Raw genomic sequence first — 24,391 nt, 5'->3', positions numbered from 1 at the left:
TTCTTATGCCTAGTAATGATTATAATGATCAATTAAGGTTTTGGACAATTCAATTTTTGTATTTATATTTCTGGTTTTTATATTTTTTCATTATAGTACAGATTTCTTTAAATTTTTTCAAAAACTCATGTACAATTTTAGAATCAAGTAGTACTGAATCATCTCATCACTCTCAGTGTGGAATTAAATTTGTATTCAGTTTTGAATTAATGCTCGTTGTTCATTTCAACTAAGCATTTAGACTTTTCTTTAAACTGATAGCCATACAAGTACAAGCACATAGAAGCACACGTATTTGAATGCCAAATCTACTGCATAACCAGAATAGTAATATCTAGGGAGTCCTTTGCTTGTAGAGAATATCACTGTATTCACAATGCCTTCTTCTTTCTTTCTCCCAACATGTTTATGGAAGTAAATGCTTGGTGTAACCAATACCAATAGTGAACAGGAGACATCTAAAAGAACAACTGTTAGGAAGAGGATGTGGAAAGAGCCAGGCATTGTTGTGAATTGTGTAAGGCAATCAACTTTCTTGCTTGTGTCTATTTAGAAATTGTGACTTGAACAATTCACTTCTCTACAAGATAAGAACATGGACTATAGGATTCTTAAGGAAGGTTCTTTCCCAGGCTGACATTCCTAGGACTAATTCAAACGTTTTATCACCCCTCATTTCTCCTCTCATAATCACTGACAGCTGGCTTCAGTTGCTTCATCCTCATAGAAGTAAAATTTGCCCAAATGTTGAGGACATTGTTATTTTTCTTATGCTAAAGATCACTGTGATAGAGAGCACAATGCCAGGGCTTATTGCTCTCATCAAAAACCGTACAGCTTTTTAAACATGATATAGGCTGAGTATTAGGATAAGTCAATTTCTTTCCTACCATATTATTCATATATGTCACAACTCCCTACAAAGGGAACTTTTAACAAGTGATCATTAGCAATAAGAATAAGATTATTATTTTTTCTTTCTCAGACTTTATTTTTTTAGTTGAAAGAGTTTTATTTCAGAGCATAGCTTATAGATAATACCAATGTATAGGTTTTGCACAAAGTGGTTTGCTTGCTCTTATTTGCATATGGCTGAGCCTAGGAGTGATTTTCAATGCCAAGTAGAACTCAATTTCAAAGAAGCCTCAAGAACTGTTAAGTCTACAGCCATGCTATCCTGAACAAGCTGGATCCCATCTGATCTTGGAATCTAAGCAGGATTGGGCTTGGTTAGTACTTGAATGAGAGACCACCTAGGAAGACCAGGTGCTGTAGGGGTAAAAATAAAAAAATAAAGGATTGTAAACTGACAAGGTCCTTGTAATCTCTGACCTTATACAAAAAAAAAAAAAAAAAAAAAAGAACTCAGTTAAGCCCATCTCAGTTTCCTAATAATAAAAGTCAATGAACGATAGCCACACCTTTTTTATCCACACCAGCATGCATCATCGTTGGTATCATCCATTATTAAAATAAGGGCTGTAACACTGGGCTAATAGTGGGTCATAGCATCTTGCTCATGTGAAAAAATCAGCCCCAACGTAAGAGTGTTTCATGGTGATGACCCCATGACTTTAAAAGTTATATTTTTATTGACGATGAGGTGAGAGCTAGAGAAACTATGTAGTTAAAAAAAAAAAAAAGGAAAGTAACCAAAGTTCTATTTTTGACTTTTCTGCCACTGACTCATAGTATTAACTTGAACCAGTCACCTATCCACAAAAGAGGCTTAGTTAATAGAGGAGAAAGTGAGAAAATGCTTCAGCTTCCTTATTTGAATGTTGGAGACCTGCTGAGATCACTTATATAAATATTTCTCTTTGAGCTCCCTAGAAGACAGGAACTTTATAAATATTTAGTATAATTGTTGCACTTTAGGTACGAGTAGACAGAATATTATGATACTCCCATATTTATGTAAGAAGTAACTTATTTGACAATCCTAGTCCATACCAAGGGACTTTGCATTGGCTTGTTACTGTCTGCTGGGCTTTCTTTTTTTCCCTTCCTCCCCTTTCAGTTGACTAATGTGGAGATATAAATAAACCAAGGTGAGGAAGCTCAGCATGGATGCAGTCACAATGGCTGATCCCAAGCTGTGTATCAGATTGGGTGAAGATTCAAAATAAACATTACATTTAAAATTCCTGATTGAAAAGTGTGAGAAAATGATTCATTTTAGGAATGAGTAATTTCGTTGAATGTTCTGAACTTAAGTAAAATCTCACTGAATAGTTTTGTCTATTCTGTTTGTTTTTTGGATACATGTGGAGAGAAGAAATCTATAAAAATATGATTGTAACTGGCATGTTTAAAGTCGCTTTGTTTATTTCAAGTGGAGTCTTACAAAATTAATTCACCTGTTTCTTTGCAAATTCTTGTCCAACAGGCTGTTCCTCCAAGGCTTTGTTGGGACTAGGTTCTGGAATGATGTTCTTACTGTGCAATCAAGGGTTATTTTTGGATGATGGAATTTCAGGTGATTTTTTATTTTCTTATTCATACTTTTTTTTTTGGTAGTTCATGACCTTTTTCTTTTTTTTTTTTTCCTGACCTTTTTCTTTAAATAAGGAGCAAGTAGTTTTACAAAAACAATAGTTTTTTTAAAATAAATGTGAAACCCCTTACCACTGATTTTACTCTTCTCTCTGCCATATATCCTAAGCTTTTAATGGATCTATGCTTTCTTCCTTCTTTCCTTACAGGTTTAGGACAAGCAGTTACATATTAATTAATTTTCAAAGTTGTTTTTGATCTGGAGAACTCAGGCAGCTTATGAAGCACACTTAGATAAAATTTTCTCTTTTGTCTTCATTTACTGTGGTAATTCAAACCAAAGCAGAGTTGGTCTCTTGACTATGAATTGTGCTAATAATATTCTGTTTGCTGACCTAATCTCAAGATGGTTCAATAATTTTAATATTTCTTTGTACTCAGGGTGCTTTAGATGCAACGGCAGTCATAGACAAATACAAGACAATAACTTCACACACGACGATCTGATATTACTTAAAGAAATAGTAAAAACCATTATGACTTTCTCTTTTGTATACTCATGTGTTGTCTTCTAGCATTGTTTTTACCTTAATACAAATGTAGAGCATAACATTCAAGCATCCTGGGGGCCAAGCTTTCCCCCCATAGTCCACTTTGTTAAGAGGATGCTTCCAGGAATATCTAGAAATATATTTTTTCTTCCTACAAATAGTTATTAAGCCCCTATTTCATGCTTGCCCATATTCTAGGCAATGGGGTTAAAACAAGGAACCAGAAGTGGTTCCTGACTTAACGAGGATGCTGGAGGAAAATAAGCATATAAACAGTGTTAGAGGTGCCATCACTGAAGTGTTAGGGGATGCCATAATGAGGTCTACAGAAAACATTCCACTGGCACCACCATGAAGTGGTCAATGCAGTACGACTGAAGTGTGGGAAGGAGGATCAGGAAATATTTCAAAGAATAGAGGGGGAAAAGGACAATCTTGGCAGAATGTGCAATCTGAAAAGGTGCAGTGATGTGAAACAGCAGGGCTCTCTTTCAAGGATTCTCCAGATGTCATGTGTCTAGAGGGCAATGAGTGAATGACATAAGAGTGATGGAAGGTGAAGTTAGAAGAGTAAACGAGGGTTAGATTCTAGACGTAAATTTGAGACTGGTATAATGAACCCAGGAAGCAGACATACCATGTGTTCCATGCTCCTCTCTGCCAGGAAGGAGCTCACAAAACAGGAAGTTTGCCTTTGAGCACTATGGAGTAACTTAACTCCTCTGAAATCCTGCCCAGTATGATGAGTGTGCCTCACATGGCTCTGAGAACCACTGCTCTTGGTCTCCATGCTCACCATTTTGTGTTTCTCCATATTCTCCTTCTCTTCATGGCTGGAGCCAGCAGCAGTAGCCAAGCCCCTCCTACCTATAGAAACTCAGTTCTAAGGTTGCGGCTCTTAGGTTGCTGCTGCCTTGATGCCTGCCCAGGGGGCCCTGTGTCTGCTGATAGTTCATACTCTTAATGCCTCAGTTCTTTAAAGGCTTCACAGGCGCTCTTATTTTTTGCCCTATCGAAAAGCTTACAAATCACTCTTCTCTGATGTTGGCCTAAAACTGTGGGGCCCCATCTCCTTTCTCTTTGAGATGAGTCTCTTCCTAGGTAACTCCTTGAAATCCCTGGTAAGTAGATTTACTAATGATTGCCTTCCAGACACAGATATGCTTGAATCTTTGGGAGAACACAGTTTGGATGCATACTGGTAACTTTGGAAAAGTTATGGGACAAGAAATGGGAAAACAGGAGCAAGAAAAAAACAGGCTGAAACATGACTTAGAAGAGAGAAAATAAGTGTAAGTGGCTTATGTGGAGCTTCTGAATCCAGAGTAAAGAGTAAATATTTGTAGTATTCTTCTTATCCATATTTTTTCATCTACCTTCTCTTATTTTTCTATTTTTTATTGTTTGTATTTTTGTAAGCCACCTTAAAACTTGTTTTTGAAACGTGGTAGAGCATAAATAAATAAAGAAAGAAAGAAGGTAATTTACAGTTGTCACACTGAGTAATTAGTCTTCTGAAGGCAGGAGTGATGTGGTCCATGGAGAGACAAAAACACTTTTTGACATGACTATGGCCAGAACTTAAATAGCAGGAAAAGAGGATTTCAAATTAAAATCTAATTCCCAAATGGTGTTTCAACCCTGACCTACTTTACTGATGGCAGAGTAGTTTGGCAGAATTTGTCCCCTCAAAACCAGACCAAACCAAACCAAATCCAGGCGGAAGACAAGCATCAGGACGCTGACTCCTGAGGTCAGGAACAAGACTGCTCCATACCTGAGGCCTCAGCAGGGTAAAGGGGTGAGAGAAATGCGTTGGAGGTGAACCGTGTCCCTCCATGGGGTAAGATCATCGCCGGGTGCCACGGCTCCTGAAAATCAACAGCAACGGATAAGAAAGATGTTAAACAGTTACTCTGGATCGGACTTTCCCTATCCCAAACCCAGAATTATTCCTTTTGCACACTCAACTCCTCCTCTCCTTAGCTAGGCTAAACTTGCTCTCTCTCATCAACTCTCATTCGTTCCACAGGGAGCAGGGACCCCCCCTCCCCCCGCCCCCATTTCTTCAGCACTTCTCCACGCCCTCCTTGCGGTTGCTCTCTCCTTCCTCCTGTTCTCTTTGCCTCCGGTCCCCTTTGCTCGCCTTCTGCCTCCTTCTCCCTCTCCTTTCAGGACTCCCCTCGCTTCCTTTCCCACCGAACCTAGAACTTGGGGACCAGTCGGGGGAGCGGGGCGGCAGGTGGCTCCGCGGGAAAGGCGGGACAGGGCGAGAGCGAGACAGGACCCGGGCCCAACGGGACACGGCGGGAGAGCCCCTCCCGGCAGGCGGCGGGCCCAGGGGCGGGCCCAGGCTCCCGCTTGCACCGCCGCCCCTCGTGGCTCCTCCTAGCTCCGCCAGTCGGCGGGAGCCCAGGTGCCTGCGGGTAGGAGGCGCAGAGGATGTGTTGCTGGCCGCTGCTCGTGCTGTGGGCGCTGCTCCCCCGCGCGACGGCGGGGGACTCGGGCCGGACCTTCCCGCACCGCACCGTCCTGGACGCGGAGGGCAAGTACTGGCTGAGCTGGGGCCCGCGGGACAGCCGGCTCGCCTTCCGCCTCGAGGTGCGCACAGCCGGCTACGTGGGCTTCGGCTTCTCGCCCACCGGGGCCATGGCCGCAGCAGACATCGTCGTGGGCGGGGTGGCCCAAGGGCGACCCTACCTCCAGGTAAGCGCGTCCACTCCCGGAGTCCGTCCCGCCAAGCCCGGTCCTGTCCCAAGCCCGATCCTGTCCCGACCCCGGAGCACGCGCGGGTCACGGCCACCTGGAGCCACCGCCTCTCTCTGTGGCGGAGGCTGGACGACGCAGCCCGGCGCATCCCCTCGCACGCTCCCCCTTGCCGTCCGGCACCCCTATCGCCCCGGAGCCCCTGCAACCCCGGAGCGCAAGCTCCAGCCGTGCAGCTTCCCGCCTCCGCTGTCCAGCTCCGAGTTTTCGCCCCGGGAGACTTAGCACGAGTGACTCCAGGAAGTTTTCAGTTTCAGAATACTTTCCCATCACTAGCGCCGCACTTACTAGACCCCCACATACACACCTGCAGCGCATCACCCTTCATTCCTGAAGGGACAGTAGGGGGGACCCCGCCTTTGGGGACCTAACGGACAACTCTCAGAGTTGGAGGGGCCAGAGAGCTTTAGCACTTTGCTGTCTTGCAGCCCGGGGTTGAAGGTCTCAGAACTACAAATCGTAACTATTTGGGAGCCCCTGAGAGCGGGGCTGGTGTCACCTACCTCTTCAGAGTGATGAATGAAAGTCCCCCCAAATTGTTTTAGTATATTTGTTATTCTGAGAGGCTTAGCAGGCTGCGTTTAAAGATTTGCAAAACCTGAAGCCCCAGGCAAACCCCCCTAGGAAGTAGCAAAATTTCTCACTTATTTTAATAGCTAACTAAGCTAATTTGACAGCTGGCGATTTGCTTTGGAAGAGGAGTATAGACATTGCCGGTTCATAGAAGTCTTCATGAATAGGGGAAAAAAAAAATTGCGAGATGACCAGAGCGAAGAGGTAGTTAGATTTTCTGGACATCTTTGTTTTTTTGATCTTGACTGATATTTGGACACTTTTCCACGATGACATAAATTAACATCAAAGTAAATATACACCCTTTGTTACTTATCAGAGTTCATCCAAAGATACAAGCCCTTTCATCTTGATACAGGTTCTGGCATTGTGTTAGGCTTTGATAATATTAAAATCAATGTACCTGACAGATTTCAGAGTACATTTCTCAGTAATTTTATTCCTGGCTTCTAAGTTTGGGGTCTGCAACGTTCTGTCTGAGATACCATCAAACTTGAACCTTAATTCTGGCACAGAGCTATTAACTTTGGCTAGAAATAAAAATAAATAAAAAAAAATGACAGCAATAAAAACTTCAAAACCAAGCTGTTGTCTTTTTTTTTTTTTTTTGGTAAATTAATCTTTTCCTCCCCAAATAAGTACTCTACAATTCCAATAAAATAAAGTTTTATGAGGATTACACTCTGCATAAATTTTCTCCTGCTGCAGCATCTCAGACATTAAATTTGGAAACCAAAATGTGACCCCAACACAGGCCTCACTAGCTGAATAACAGGTCTCTTGTGATATGAAGTAGACAATACCTTGTATAAATACCTATTTGAGTCAAATCTTTTTGTTTGCTTTTAGGGTTGGGAGGGTAATAGACCCCTTAACTGTCCTTGCTTGTTTTGTTGAAGGAGGCATGAGAAATCTTACTAAGTTAATATCAGAAAACAAGATATGCTATCAAAGATAACAATATTGTTTTTCCCAAAAGAGTAGCATTTTTAGAAAACCCACCCAAACTGATATCAAATGAAAAGCCAAGGGCAGAATCTTGTTTCAACATGCCGTCGTGGACCCACCACAAATATCGATTTTGTAAAACTAAAGAGTGTTTTTATACTGCTGATGGTTCTTTATAATTATATAAAGTAGCTATATAAAATTACATAAGTATTAACTAAGTGCTCTTTAGATTGATTTTGAACCATAGAACTTTTCTTAAAGTAACTAGCAAATACACATTGCTATGAGATAAACCTTAAAATGGACACTTTCCCAATATTTAATGAGCAAGAAATAGGATTTTTCCTATTTTTATACCTAAGGAAATAAAATTCTTATTTTCATATGTAAAGATAATCATTTTCTTGATTGACTGTCATCCTTTACAAGTCCATTTCCTTAAGCATCCCAATCACTTTAGGACATATAAAATACAATAAAATTATGCTAATCAACTAAGTGCTAAAACCCTTTCTTAATAAACTCTAATAAAATTGAATACATCAAGACTTAAAAACACAAAGACTTGTATCAGTTCCAGCTGGTTCATCCATGCTGGGTGATTCCATTTTCCAAAACTTGAAATTGAATCTCCTCCCTAAAAACTTCATGCAGTGGTGTGATAAGGGTATTCTCAGCAACTGTACCAAAAGGTATATAATATTCTTAATCATTAATGATTCCATTAAAGGACTTTGGATTTGTGTAATTTTACTCCCAGAGAGAGAACAAACTACATGAAATGGTAAAACAAAAAGCATTGGCTTCTGGATCATCTTCGTATGTGTGGCAGCTGCTGACAGCTGGAGATGGCATTAGGTTGTATGATAACCGAAGTTGACATCTGTCATCTTCCCTTGTGGCTTTTCCCCATTATTTTATTACATTTCGTTCTTAAGTTTTAAAAATTCGACCTTTAGATATGTTTTATTCTTTTGTTATTTTTTTACTTTCATTTTTCTGATTATCTTAAACTCTTATTTTCAGTAGGATGCTAACTCTTGGATAACTAGGTAAGAATAAGTCCCAATCAACCAGGTAGAGAATTATTGGCTAAATAAATGTTACAAATCCAAATGCCTTGAGAGGTCAGGCAGCAGATGTCAGAGAGTGATGGTGCTCCAGTGGAACCAGCAGGATGTGATGCAACACAGAATAGAGGGGACTGAGGAAACCAGAGTTTTTGTGAGTGAATTACTATTCTGTGGGAATGCAAATCAAGTATTGTCAGATTTTCTGTTTCTTTTTCTTTCTTCCTTCCTTCCTTCCTTCCTTCTCCCCTCCTCCTCCCTCCCTCCTCTCCTCCTCCTCCCTCCTTCCTTCCTTCCTTCCTTCCTTCCTTCCTTCCTTCCTTCCTTCCTTCCTTTCTTTCTTTCTTTCCTTTTTTTCTTTCTTTTAAGACAAGATCAGAATTTAGATTGTGTGTGTTTAGGTAAAATCTTGCTTGCTAAATACTGGCCACAATTCAAATTTGTACAATGCACCATGTCGTGCACATATACACACATGGTTTCAGTTGAGATAGATCCCACGGATAACTTAATCTGGGACCAAGAGGGAAAAAACTAATGTTAATAAAGAATCAAGTCCAATTGTGAGAATCCATGAAAGGCAGAGAGATGGGTCCCATTTCTTTTCAGGCCAGGTTTATTTTGTGCCAAGAACATTTTGTACTGTGTCAGAGGGGACGTTGCCCATTGTTTTGGTTATCTATTGTTGTATAACAAACCACCCCAAAATATAGTGGCTTAATCTAAGGACAGCACTTTTTGCTCATAAATCTGCAATTTGAGCAAGGCTTAGTGGGGACGGATCTTCTCTGCTCCACTTGGTGTCAACTCCAAGGTGGGTGGTTGGAATCATCTGAAGTCCCTCTCACTCGTTTACCTGACTGGCAGTTAATGTTGGCTATTGGCTGAGACTTTAGCTAGTACTATGGTGGGAACATGGCCTCTCCGTGTAGCTGCTGGGATTCCTCACCAAGAGCGAATGTCCAGAGAAGCCTCGGTGGAAACTATATGGCCTTTTACAAGTTAGCCTTTGAGTCATATAGTGTGCCTTCTGCTATAGTCACAGTCCTACTGGATTCAAGAGGGACCACAGACTCCACCTCAGCATCGCATTGTGAGGAGATCCCATGGGAATATTAATGTGGCCATCTTTGCAAAATTCTATCACACCCATCCTTACTGACTTACCGTCTCCTTCCTAACACTACTTTTGAACTTTTGAGTACCTGTCTACCTGCATCCGCTCTCTTGACACTGCTGAGATGCAGAGGCAATGTTTACTCATTCACCTTTCTTTTTCCTCTCTTTCTCTCTCTCTCTCCCCCTCTTTCTCTTTCTCTCTCTCACATACACACCATTCTTAAGAAGTTAGTGAAGAGTTGATAATTTCTCCATTGTCCTCCTATTTCCTATTCCCTCCATCCCACCCCACCAAGAGACTTGAACTTCCACAATCATGGTTGCCAATCACCCAGTGAGACTACCTCCAGAGGGCAGTGTGACATTTGCTTGTAGGAGTGAAAAATCAGATTTTGAGTTTCTTACCTCAAGGCAGTAGGCTTCCTATACCCAGAGAGGAGGCACTATGTGAATTTGCCCTGCCCATTGTGTAACCCTCTAACCTTGTCTGGAGTTATTTCCTCAAATGACGTATAACCAAGTATGATTAGAATGAAAAGGGAACGAGAAATGTGGTTGAGAAGTGAAGCCTGTCTCAGTGTACTGTACCAGAGGAATTGTTCTGGAGTAGCTTACACCTGGGGAAACGTCCCCCGCAGGATGTTGTTGAGCTCAGTTTCTACACTGTCTTTCACAGACTTGCCAGGGGTGGGAGTGGGAATCAGTCTTTCCTTTCGCATTGGCTTTTGAAAACCTCACTATTTTGTCTCAACGAATTAACTCAATGTTCACTTCCCTGATGGATTCGTGTCCTTTCCTTGTACTTTGCCCCTTTTTGACACAGAGTAATCCCACCCCCACCCGAGCCACTTAGCGACTGTGAGTCCTCATTTGAGTCAAGTGAACCGGGTTGATGAATGCCCAGTTTGTGTGAGTTAGAGAAGAGGGCAGCATTGTCGGATGTGCTGTTGAATTTGCACAAAAATTGATTCACTCTTCCTTTGGGGGTATAAATCACTAGTGAATGGAGGCCGAAACATGTGTCATCATTTGTTACAGTCTTGCTTGTTGGCTGTCTCTTAAACTGAAGTCTTTCTGTGATGAGAAGTAAGTCTTCAGCAGCAGGGTAATTGCTGCTGGGCGGCTCGCTGAGGAAGTGCTTGGAACTGATTTGAAATCACAGAAAACAGTCAGCATTCTTTGTGGTTAACGATGTGCTTCTTTTAAGTGCACCCCAGCCAACGGCAACAAAGAAATGTTTGGAAAGCAAATTGAAAAGCTGTAAGGGAAAGATGACGAGAGTATGCAACCCTGACATAGCTCAGCTGGGGCTTTGTTAAGAGATACTTAGAGGTCTTTGGATTATGCACCCCCAATATCCAGATGACACGGGGGACCTCCCCAAGCTTCATGCTTTATGTGTTAGTAATACAGACACATGGCCAGTGTAATGCTCAACAAGGATGATAGCCTTCAGTGTGAGGTTCTTCCTGTCAGAGCAGATGATTTAATAGTGCCAGCCTGAGGAAACAGGCAGACCTAAGAGCCAAGAGAACGATGCACCTGAATTGACCAGCAAAGTTCAAGTCTTCAGGGAACCAACGGCATGTTTCTGGATTCTCGAAAGGAGAGGCAAGAGTCCACTTCAAAGAAAGTGAATGGTGGTTTATTGATTCATCATTTGTAATAGAGCCCTATTAAAATAAAGTTGCTGGCGAAAGGAATGAATTCATTATACATCATCATATTTCTGGAAATGTTTGATCCATATGTTAAAAAAATCAGTGCATATAGATGCCTCACAATACTGTTTATTTTAACTTTTAAAGAATAAGCAATATACAACTTTTAAACAGAAACATTTCTCCAGAAAGCTTCTTCCAAATCCATGTCTTCTTAACTTGTTAAATTCTGGAGTAGACAAAATATAAAAACTGCTCATGAGCCAACATATAACACATAAGCAGAAAATACTGCAAAAATTATTTCAGATGAATAATTTTGTTAACTGAGATTGTAGATCTGATTGCTACACGAATAATAGATGAGATCTTTCTTAGTCATCTTACATAGCCAAAATTTATGAGAAAATCTTTAAACATTTCTTCCTTTTACAGGTTAAATGTTGTTTTGTGTATTTACTTGCTGCTTTTTAAGAGCTTAGAGCTTGGGGTGTCAAATCTCCTGACACCCCACCCTTTTTTTGAAGGTGAGGAAACTAAGGAAACTAAGCCTTAGGTAGCTATTAAATAAATGGCTTGTTGGAGATGAGCAGCCTGGATTTATCGCCTCTCAGTTCTAGTTTGATGTCCTTTCTTCTCCTGTAAGCAAGCTGTAGCTTACAAAAAACATTCCAATTTTCTTCCTTAAAGCGAAGGACCATGTATGATAAAATACATTTTTAAATGGATTAATAAAATCATAGTTTTTTTTACTGTTTTTGTTTCACTATAAATGTCATAGATACACATTTCTATGATATGATTTTTTCATTCATTCAGTTCTAAATATATGCCTTACATTATTGTAAGTCCTTAAAGTGTGTTATCTCATGTAATTCTCACAATAGCCTCAGGATGTCAACATCTTATTTCTCCCATTTTGTACATATGTAAACCTGAGGCTCTAGATGACACAGCATAAGGATTATTTATGACTTTTACATGACTGTTTCAGTAAAGTACTCACCTATAGACAGAGAATGTTGGAATGTTCATTCATTCATTCCATCAATATTTATTGAATATTTATTGAACATTTCTATATGCGGGAGACATAGCATTGAGTGAGATGAAATCAGTGGTATATTGGAGCTCACACTTTGGTTGAGAGTGGGGATAAACAAATAATAAGCAAGAAAAATATCAAAGTGATGAGTACTATGCAGAGAATTACAATTGATGTGAAAGGGGCTGCGTGGCTATTTCAGATTAGGATGCTTATAATCAAAACATGAAGGAAAACGAGTGTCCCAAGTTTTAAAGGTTGTTTTCAAGATTAACCATAGTGTTTACAATTCAAAATATTATATACTATGAAGAAGATTATCTGGCATGGGCATCAAAGAACTCAGTAGACCTTGAATATAGGAAACTGCCTACCTGGAGGAAATTTAATTAATGCTTTTTCAAATGTGTCTGAACCGCGTGAGCTCTCTCTTCTGTTTCTGTGGCATTGTTACACAGATGTTTAGTAAGCTCAACTAGAGTCTTTCAAGCTTTGATCTAGAGAGTTGGTGATTTTATAGAAGTTTCTTCTTTAATACTAGGTGTGAATGTTTTTATCTTGTACCCTGTATTCTTTCTCATCTTCAATAATATTGGAGAGCCAAAGCACTTTGAGAAGCTAGATCAACAAAACCACATGTGTCTGGGGAAGATTTCCATCTTTTAAGCAATTTTTAAAGTAAAACTTTGAAATCTCGGTTTCTCAGATGAAACTAAGCTGCTGTCTTCCCTCCCAACTCCAGCAAAGTTCATGCGCTGAAGCCCACTCAAACAAGGAAACTCATGGTGAATGAAGCCATAGAGCTGCTAGGCTTCCTGTTACTTTGGACAACTTTGGGCAAGGCCAGGATAGATTCTTGCTATGGCAGATTGCAGTCTAATGATGGGCAGGCAGAGTTAATAGAGAACTGAGAACCTGGAAAGATATGTTCTATGTCAGAAGTTCCCACATTTGTCTGCACATTAGAACACTTGGAAATCTTTAAAAATGTCCAATGTCCAGAAAATCCCTTCCCTCTCTTATAACAATTAAATCACAATCCCTGGGGGTGGGGTGAGGGTGATACATTTTTCAGTTTCCCTGGTGATTTTAATGTACAGACAAGTTCGGCAGCTACTGACCTTATGTGGTCAAGCTCTTTGATAGGAAAAGGTGACTCCCTCCTGGCCAATGGAGAGAAGCTTGGAAGATTCCAGGCATAGGGCATAGGGATGCAAAGCAGGATTCCATGCAAAACAATTCAGAGGGACTATTTGATGTTTGACTCAAGGGCTAGTGTATAATTAGGCATTTACAATTATTTCGTAAAGCAAAAATAAATTGAGTTTTCCTGCAATGGAAAGTTGAACAGATTAATTGATAATTCTAAGTATTTTCTCAAACGTACATGCCAAAACAAGAGCAACAGTGGAAGAACTGTGGGTAGTGGTGTATTTCAAAATATGCTGAACCAGAAATCTCTCTCCTCCTCCTAGCACTCTACCATTCCTACACACCTTTTGTCAGTTAATACTAGCTGCTGTATTGCTAAGCAACAGGAATATCTGCCCACACAGAGTCTAAAATATATGTTCTATATGGTCATAGGACATCAAAGGAACATTAATAAATGAAAGTGCCAGATAATTCGCAACCCGCATTTAAGCCAAGAAAAGTGTTCTGTTCTAAAATCTTTTAGTAGAATTAATAATAACAAAATGGACTCCCTTTGTATTTGGAAAAATTCTCGGGTGTCTTTCCAGGTATATAAATACATAGCCTTTCCTCTTCCTCCTCCATTCTCCAAGGTTACTAATAAGCAGTGAAAAGCCCTAAAGCTATGGTGACAGAAAGGAAAAGGAGGAAAAGTAGCAGAAGTGGTAGATAATTAGTATTTTTTTTTTAGGGTAGGGATAGGACATTTACAAGTTGATGGCTGTGTCGGTGCTGCCACATCTGAGATACCAAGAGCAATTCCATGTGCTTGGCAGGTCCACAAGAAATATCTGCCGGACAACTGCTGAGCAGTTAAACACAGGAAGTCCTGGTGCAAATCTCAGCACTGCTTGCTACTTATTCGTTGTGTCACCTTTGGCAAATTCCTTAACCTCACTAAGCGACATTTACAAAAAAGGGAATCATGATATCTAATGCATATTTTTTTTTGTTTTGTGTTGTTTTAAACTTGACTCTCTGGCTCTTGTTATTTATTCATTTTTGTTTGTTTGTTTGTTAAACTATAGTTGACATACAATATTATATTAGTTTCAGGTGTACAACATAGTGATTCAACATTTATATACCTTATAATGTGATCACCATAAGTCTAGTAACCATCTATCACCAAAGTTATTACAATAAAATTGACTGTATTCCCTGTGCTATTCCAGCTGTAAAATAAGCAAGTCTTGGGGAGGTAATGTAATGTAATGCATGGGTTTTTGTGAGGAATAAATGAAATATAAATAAATGGGCCTGTAAAACTCTTAGCAGAGTATGTGGCATATTAATAGTACTCAGATGTTATTATAATGAATTAATCACTTAGTGAGATGTCTAAATCGTCCGATTACATAGAGACAAAGCTTTTCAACATTAGGAAAAGGTATCTGTTAAATGTATAGATGGGAAAGATTGATGGAAATTTTTTGAGAAAATTTAAGGGCAAACTTTAAGCAACTGGTTTGTGAACATTTTGCATCATTAATGACTAGAGGCTAGCATGGTTTCAATAAACACATATACTGACAAGACGGCATTTTCTTTTGCATTTGATTTGCTGGATTGGTAGTTGGGGTATTAAATAAGTGGTGCATCTGAATGATAGTAAGTAATTAACAGGGTTTCTCATGATACCCTTATAGAAAATGGACTAATAAAGTTGAATTAATTATAATCATAGATATTTAGACATTAACACCCAAAATATATTGATAACAGTCTGGCTACAGAATGAGGACTCGAAAGATAGTAATATCTTAAAATAATGAAACTAAAAGTTAAAAATTCACTGAGAATGCAAATAAAGTTAAATACTTGGTTAAAAAATTAGTTGTGTAAAACAAATGTGTAAATTTGGACTTAATTGAATTCATATGAAAAGATATGAATTAGTTTATTTTAAGCTCCAAAAAATGTGCTTGCTAAATGTACAAGTACAATATTAGCCTGTAAACTCTATTGTTTTCATCAAAGGAAATAGTATTGATTTAGTACTCTACATTATGCTAATCATACCAGAAGATACATTCTAGAATAACATTTTTAAAGGATGTGTGTATGAACTGGAGAGGGCTAAAGGGGGATTACAGGATAGTTGTAATCTCTGGAAATTGGGGTACCTGAGTAATGGGAAACAGCTGGTAGGGTTTTATATGGAGTAAGAACTCTTAGAAAAGACAGGATGAAATAGTAGATAGTCTTCCTCAACATGTATGGATTAGATGCTACCTATTAGGCTCCAGAAGGAAGAAAAAAGACCCAATTAATATACATTAAATAGTAGAAGATTTTAGCTTCATGTAAGACATATATTTCTGACCATGAGAGGTATTGAAATTGAGTGAGTTTCTTTGTGAGGTTGTAAGTTTATGAGCTTTGTCACTGGAAGTATTAAATACTGTGTGATCATCTCTTAAGAAATATTTGTGAGAGAAATTCTTCTTTGGTGGGATCTAAGATTAGATATCCTTCAGGTTGTCTTCCAGCTTGAGTGGGATGTTGCAAATACTTTATTCCACATTCATGCTTTTAAGTTATTCAAGAAATTAGTAGAAGAGAAGACATCAGCAACTGTGAAACTGTCTATGTTGTTTTTAACCCGCCTCAAAAAGTTCTTTCTCTGTGGATAAGTGTGCCTGAACTGTTACAATGGTTATGAAGAGTATTTCATCTCTTTCCCTACTATATATTTCAGTATATTTGAATTATTTAAGTGACTATATATTAGTTTTGAAATCTGAAAAAATAAAGAAAAAGAATGTTTTGTGACTTGTATATACTCAAAAGAATAAGTTGGAGGGCCTCAATGAGAAGTTTGTGAGTTTCTACAACGTGTTTGGTGCATTATTTTGATCTAAGAATAGTCTATTATTCTCTGTCTCTTGACCTTCCCACCTGGATGTCTAGGTAGGCGTCTCAATCTTAACCTCACTCACCCTCAGCCTACTTCTTTGCCAGGCTCAGTCTCAGTGAATGACACCTTCTGGTAGCTCCAGTCAAAAATTAGGAGTCATCCTTGTTTCTTCTCCTTCCTTCAGCCCACATATAAAACCCATCTTCAGGTTCTGGTGACTCTTCTCTCCAAACTAAATCTAAAACCCACTCACTTCCTTCAATTTTACTACCCCCACTCAATCTCGAACCACTAGACCGCTGTCTGTCTTCCCAACCACCATTCTTATTCTTTCTTTTCATCATTCTCTGCAGTGTAGCCATAGTAACACACACACACACACACACACACTTGTTATGTCAGTCAGAATATGCCACTTGCTGCTTAAAGCTCAAATGACTTTTATATTAGCCTAATATTAAATTTGAATTCTCTATACTCACCTATAAGGTGTCATAATGTCTTGGGCCTCATCTGATCCCTAGCTTTTATTTGCATCATCAAACTGGGTAAACCCACCTCCAGGCCAGGTCCTCTCCAATAGCCTCTCTGTCTTCCTCGAATCTACTTCTTCCACTTTTTTTTTGTAACTGGCTCCTAATTGTCGTTTATTTCTCAGAATAAATGTCATGGCCTCAGCAGTGACTCTTCTGATCACTCAGTTTGAAGGTTTTCCAGTTCCTCTCTGTAATCTCTGATTTATTTTCCTATGAGCACTTATTATCTAAACATTTGGGGATATATTATCTATTTTTTTTAAATTTTCCTGCACTCCCCCATCCCCAACTAAACTATAAGTTTCATTGTGGTGGGGACTTTGTCTACTATCTTGTACCCTCAGCCCTACTATAGACACTGAGGAGTAGCAGTCACTCAATAAAATATGTGTTGGAAGAAAAGAGAGGAGAGAAGAAGGGACGAAGGAATAAACGAACTTCCTCAAAATTTATTCCTCTCATAAACTGGTCATGGACAGTAAAGAGAAGTCTTGTAAAAACTTTTAAAAATTAAGATGATGGGGTAGGATGAAGGCAAAATAATATCTTATTTCAATGATGAGATCTGAAATTGTTTTTTCCATTGGTGATTGTTAAAGTCGAAATTTTAATTTTATGCTGTATCTCTGATAATTCTATAATAGTAAAGTATTACATTACAAGAAAACTAAAATGAGATGATTGTGGGAGAAAATTCTGGATGTGAATTTTCATAAGGCAGCTCTCACAATACACTCAGGAGGATCCCTCATTGGAACAGAAGCTAACAGGGTTCTTATTTTCTTGTCCTGGCAGCTATTTAATGGATCCATTATTATATTTAGAGTTTTGGTTTTATCTGAAGTGGTTTCTAGAAGGCAAATCCCTTCTGTTTTGACATTTCATTCAAATTTCTAAGATTAGTGAAGAAATAACTTGTTAAAATCAGCTTATCTCAAATTCTGAAGATTATGTTTATATAGTTCATTTATTCAGCTTTGTAATTTTTTTTAGGATCAAAGATTCTCTTTAACACAAAAATATTTATTATTTTACTATCAAATATTATTTAACTATCAAATATTATTTAACCACCATAACACTTATTATAGAAATTGATATAAAAAGCAGAAATGTTTGAAGGAACAAGGCTTTTGAGATTTAGAAAAAGAAAAACTACAAGCACCTGTTGAAGAAAATGATGACAGATGGTAACATTTTTCTCAAGGTTCCCCCTGCAGCTGTGCTTACATTCACTTTTCCAGGCTGAACTGGGGTTTATTCATATCTTTTATTACACCCATAAGAGTTTTCTCTTTATCCTGTTTAACACAGCACCAGTCAAAGCTCTCTTCTGTTACAGAGATTTTATTCAAGAGAGAAAAAAGACTGACAATGAGTGAGAACCAATTTAACATCTGTGTAATCATGTTTTTTAACAAGAGGTCACAGCAATCTTGTAGATTATAAAAGCTAGCTTTTTTGGTATGTTATCTTAGTTTGAAAGTGACAATACTAGCGCCATCATGCTAAATGATAAATGCCAACTTCTGTTAATGCTGACTTACTTTTCTGTTGCCATACAGCGTTTTGAAAACTTAATGATATATTTCATAATTTTTTCAAAGCATAACATGTTCAAAACGAAAGATATCCTGCGAGAACATGTTTCAGGAGTAATATTTTTATGACACAACTGCAGACTAACTTTATTGTTTGAGTCTAATTAGCAACTCAGATTTTCAAGGCTAAGGTAATATTTTTTCTTTAAAAAAGTATAAACAAGCTAAATTCATGATTAATATAATCAACAATAAAAACAAAAAAAATCTCTCAGTGACAATTCACATTGAAGCTGATCTTAATGAAGATATTTGAGTTACAACGTAATTGAAATCCACACAAAGCCATTGATCTAGAATAATATTACTTCCCATTTCACTTTACAGAACATTAAAACTGCATAAGTGCAAAGAACGACTTTTGTATATCAGCTTTTATACTTAATTAAAACATTTACATATTTTTATTCTTAAACTCTTACAAATCTCTACAGAAGCATGATTCTCCTAATCTTCCTCAACCCGCTTCTCTCATAGAGTCCATTTTTAGTGACACTTAATAAGAGCCTACTTTTATCATTATTTGATGTTTATAAAATATATATTTAATACATATATCATACATTTATATTTTTATAATGGCTGTGCTATGACAATGAGAGTGCACTGTGATCAAATTCCCATTTTTATTTTAAAAGTCCTATAATATCAAGCACTATAGGAAGATGACTGAGGAATGGCCTTCACCGTTGATGTAAAGTAGAGCTGCTTCTGGTTCCATTTGCTAAATGGGTCTGGGAGCAGGGATGAGGGATGCCATTCGTTCTAATTCTAATGGTGAAAATCAGATAGTAAAAATGATATTTCTTAAATATCTCATAAGCTCTATACAGTATGGTTTTGTGAATATAAATTTCTAGGTGATGTTATTGGTATTCATACTCTTAATTGGTTGTTTTACTGTCAATTTCATTCTCCATTTTTTTCTTAGAGATAATAGTAACAAGATAACTATTTTACTTAATTATTTGAATAACAAATATCCATTTGTCAAACTGTCAGGAAACCCTTAAACTCACTGAACACACTTTTTTAGGTTTAGCCAATCTGCATGAAAGATTTTTAAGATTGACAGGTCTTCTTTTTCTTCTTTCCTTCTCCCTTCCTTCTTTTCTACCTCTGCATAAGAACAGTCGAATGATAGGAAATTTGGGACCCTTCCAAGTAAAGGACCCAGATTTTTTTTTCCTTTTTCTCTTCTCTTGCCTCGATTGTGCTTTTAATGTTTGCCAATATGCCACTTTTTATTGTATAATATTGACACTGTTAAGACTGCGTTTGATTATAGTCCATGTGTTTTCTTAATACAGACTGAAGGAAGAAAAATAGTGCTACTGGGGAATATTTTGCTCCCACAAAGTTAAACAATTCCTATAATACAAAGATGTGAATATTGGAGGATGGTTCTTGGGTTTTTATCTTTTATTTTTATTTAGATTTAGCAAAAGGAAAGGCAGAATGCTCCTTTTAAAATTACACATATTTAATGAGCCTCTGATATATGCAAGTCACTCTTTAGGCACCGAGGATTTAAAAGAACATTAGAAAACATTCTAAAACGTGATTAATCTCTCTCAGATCTGTTTTTATTTTCTTTAAAATAGGTAGAGAATGCCCTCCTAGTGTAAAAGGATTTCAAAGAGCTATTGCATGCATAAACTTTTTTTTTGTAAATGCTGATGTCAGTTTCATATGATTCATGTCTATTTAGGGGCTAAAAGGTCATAACAACATTCCCAGATTTCAGTGCCAGATGTGTCTGTATGGCAGATCATGTAGCCCCAAACTTATTCTAGCATCTGGTTAAACATTCCACATCAGATCTTAACCATACGTAAACATATTTGAGAGCAAATGAGAAAATAATCTGTTGTCTGCCTCTTTTTTGTTCCATTTACAGTGTAAATAACTATGGTAAAATTACAGATTTATAACTGGATTAACAAGATTAGGTGTCTATTTCTAGGCAATTACCACTTATTTGAGAAGATAATGCTGTGTCTAGAACATATTGCATGCTACATAAGAATGCAAATAGAGGAATAAGGATTCAGAGAGGGAATGATCACTTCTGGTCAGAATAATCAAAGATAACTTTATAGAGGGGATAGAATCATGAGTCTTGAAGAGAATGAAGTGGTTCAGTGGGTGGAGTTGATGGAGAGGATATCTCAGTGGGGTGAGAACAGCAGGGGAAAGAGGAAGAATGAGCAAAAGCAAAGATCTGGAAAAAGACAGAGGATTTGAGGAGAATAATAGAAAATAAAGATCATGTGGTGAAAGTAATGATAGACACCCTGGAAAATCAGGTTAGGCTAAATTTGAGAGAAACTTGAATCTAAATTATAGAACCTTGTACCATATGCTGTTGAATTAAATGTAATGACACATTGAAAGTGATTTTCAAGGAAGACCTTGACAGAAATAAGTAGATGATAGAGTCTGACAATTGATAGAAGTTGTAATGGAGCAGATGTAAAAGGTCGGTTATTTTTTCAAAGGAAGACACGATAGGAGCAGGGGCTACCTGTGGAGTTGTAATAGAGGTGGAAGTTAAAGAAGACTGTGGTTTTGGATTTGGATGGGTGGGAGAATAGCAGCATAAGCAGAGAAAACCAAGAACACTAGTCTTACACATAAAGGGTGGATACAACTTTAGATATATTACATTTAAAATGACAATAAGACTTCCAAGTAAAGGTATTCAGTGGATTGTCAGATATGTGATACCAAGTAAAAGTGATGATTGGAAATTCTTGGAGGAAATGAGATTCCCAAAGGATGAAATATGAAGACAAGAATATGATGTCAAAGACAGAACTTTGTTATTCATGTTAGGGAATGAGAATAACAGACCGAGTGTCAGAGGTGGACAATAAACAGTGGAACCTTCTGGAAGTGGGGAATACGGGACATTTTTGCTTTGTTCCTAAGATTTACTCGTTCCCAAATTTAGAGTGGAAGAATTCAGTCTTTCATCATTAAGTATGATGTTAGCTGTAAGGTTTTTATAGATGCACTTTAAAAGGTTAAGGAAGTACCCTTCTGTTGGGAGTTTACTGAGAAATTTTAGAATGAATGAATGTTTCGAATGGTTTTTCTGCATTTATCAAGATGACTGTTTTTTCTTTTTTAAACTTTTGATATAATGAATTGCACCGATTAATTTTCTAATGTTGAACCAACTCTGCATGGTCATGTTATATTATCCTTTTTTAAAAAAAATATCACTGGGTTGTATTTGCTAATATATATTTTTAAGAAATTTCATCTAGGCTCATGAGAGATATTGATATGTAGGTTTTCTTATAAAGTTTGAATTTGGTATCAAGGTACTACTAGTATCAAAAAATGAGTTGAGAAGTACCCTCTCCTTTTTTATTTTCTAGAAGTGTGTTGTGAAGGATTGGTATTATCTCTTCCTTAAATATTGGTAAAATTCCAAATGAAAGCACTTTGACTTCGACTTTTCTTTGTAGGAGAGTTTTTACCAATGAGTAGATTATAGGGCTTCAGAGTATCTGTTTCTCTGAATTAGTTGCTGGTTTGTGTCTTTCGAGGACTCTGTTTCTCATCTAAATTATTCAAGGTTTTTTTGCATCAAGGTGTGCATAATATTATTAACCTTTTGATGTCTGTAGGATCTATTTTAATATTTCTCTTTCATTTACATCTATTTGTTTTCTACTTGTTCCATCTAAGCCTTATTTTGTTTTTCTCTTTTCAGGTTTTCTTTTAGATTAAGTGTATTTTATGATTCCATAAAGTAGATATTATTTAGGATAGAAAAAAGGCAAGATGTGAGTGCTCATGTATCCTAGCTAAAATTTTCTTAATAAAATGAGATGTATGATCATAAACTGAGAGATGTTGGCATCTTGCACAGAGAAGGTTTAGAATATCTGTCTTGGGAGGCCTCCTGAGAAAACAGCAAGGATTTCCAAGCATTAGAAGGGGCCCAGCTGAAGTAGACATGTAACTAATAATACTATTTTGATAACTAATCTGAAGGTATGTCTCCAGATAGCCCACAAAAATTGGGTAATGTGAAAAAAAATATAATGGAATTACAGTGGTGGTTAGGCTATTTCATATTTTGATTTTAGTTTTAATCAAATCTGTTCATGTTTTCTTTTAAGAAGGTTGAAGATATCAGCTTTTTTAGACAATTACATTTTTCCAGGAATTTAGAACTTTGACATGATTGGGAGCTGTCTTTTCTAAATAGTGAGCACGCAGTGATTTACACAGGGCAGATGAGCTCAAGGATTTTTAATGTGACCTGGGTGAAGTTTCTCCCATTTTTTTTCTTATAGCTAAGTTATATGAAAAGCCAGAAAAAGGTGGGCTAGCTGGAAGGAATCGGTGTTGGTGAATGGATATAGAACGAATGGAAAATTGGCAGGCCAGCTAGATATTTTGTGGGACTAATGGTTTTGGAAACATATTTGCAAGACTAGGATAATTATTCTTCTCTTTGAACTGATTACATTCTGTATTGTATTCTCTTTGTTTGTAAAAACCGTGATTACTTGAATTGTGTAATGAAATGTGAGCTTAGTGAAAAGGCACAGTTAGTTTATCTAAATCCTTTTTGTCCATAGGCATTGTTATTTCATTTATATATTTAAAATCCTTGTGATTACAAGTATCATAGGAATATTTCCTTTGAATTGGTTTTACAATTACAGGCCGTTCTCAGAATATTTTTTTGATAAACCCCAACTTTAGCAATAGGAAAAGTAACATTTTATGTGAAAAAACTTGATATAGATATTTTCTGTAGACAGAAAAATAAACTAACCCTTACTTTTCCAGAAGTGGCCACTACGCTGTAGAACAGATTGCTTGTATTTGAATACTGGCTATACTGCTGTTCACAAACTGTGTGGTCCTGGGCAAGGTGCTTCACCTCTTGGTGCTTCAGTGTCTTCATCTGTGAAATAGAGTTTTATCTCATAGACTTCATATGAAGACTAAATGAGTTTAATACATGTAAATTGCCTAAACCAGGCCTGGTGCATCAGATATATTCAGTAAGTTGTAGTTACTAGAGTGAAAAAAGGTTAGTTAGGCATTGCCAATAATGTGGGGTTTGAACAATATCTAGATCTGGGACTCTGGGTGTCCCAGATTTACACACACTTGATAACTACCTTAGAAAGGTAGTAGGAATAAAAATGACAAATGCCATCCATTTGAGTGTGACATTTATAGACAATTTAAGGTTTTTTCTTCTATACTGTATTTTCTCTGCCAATCATTTCTTCAAATGTTATGTTAGTGTTAGTAAAAGTCGTTATAATTATGTTTCAGCATGTATATTCTAAATCAACTCTTTGTGATTTATTAAAATTACGTACTGAAAAACCAGTATAATTAAAGCAAAATATGTGTCTTCTCTAAGAGATGAAAATTAATAAGATTTTTATAACTCTCAACATAGTAAGCTACTGATAAAAGGCATAGAGAAATATTTTGGAAAAACAAACAAACTGTATTGCAAAAGAGGGGATGAAATGATCATTGAATGGCCACTAACCCTGGTAAGCAGTTTTTTCTCTCATATGCTATTTCGTTTATTAATCTTTCAAAATCCATAAATAGGTCTGTATTACCCCCATTGTACTCATGTTAGAACAAAAGCTCACAGAGTTTGACTTCAGCAGTTCTTCAGGGCATTTAAAGGTAGAGTTGTGGGTCAGATCCCGGTCATTTTATTTCAAAGCCCATGCCCTCCCCACTGCATCTGTCTGCCTCCTGGAAGGGATCTGTATGCCATTGAACAATTTAAGTACAAAAATTATAGCTGATCCACAAAAACAAAACTTCCCTGGTTTTTTAATATTTTGTATTTCAACTAATTTCTTTTCTTATTTTTCATTGCATTTCAGTTTAATAGGCATATACCATTAAGCTTATACTACAACAACCTATCACCTCAGGATGGGTCTCCTTGCTTTTAGGA

General features: G+C 37.5%; 1 protein-coding gene and 1 pseudogene across 1 annotated transcript in view; both read left to right on the top strand.

Moving 5' to 3' along the window:
- Window positions 1-1,159: 1,159 nt before the first annotated feature.
- Window positions 1,160-1,278, top strand: LOC120592341 (uncharacterized; annotated as a pseudogene).
- A 3,865-nt stretch (window positions 1,279-5,143) lies between these two features.
- Window positions 5,144-24,391, top strand: part of MOXD1 (monooxygenase DBH like 1) — a 78,866-nt gene continuing 59,618 nt past the window's right edge. The window contains exon 1 of the mRNA XM_039849937.1: window positions 5,144-5,753. Coding sequence (XP_039705871.1) covers window positions 5,490-5,753 — 264 coding nt within the window. The 5' untranslated portion in view covers window positions 5,144-5,489. The remainder of the gene's footprint in view (window positions 5,754-24,391) is intronic.

Source organism: Pteropus medius, unplaced genomic scaffold (assembly GCF_902729225.1).
Source record: "Pteropus medius unplaced genomic scaffold, Ma_sr-lr_union100, whole genome shotgun sequence".
In the NCBI taxonomy this organism is placed as follows: domain Eukaryota; kingdom Metazoa; phylum Chordata; class Mammalia; order Chiroptera; family Pteropodidae; genus Pteropus; species Pteropus medius.
Note: the sequence above shows the minus strand (reverse complement) of the source record. Positions and strands in the feature narration are given on the sequence as shown.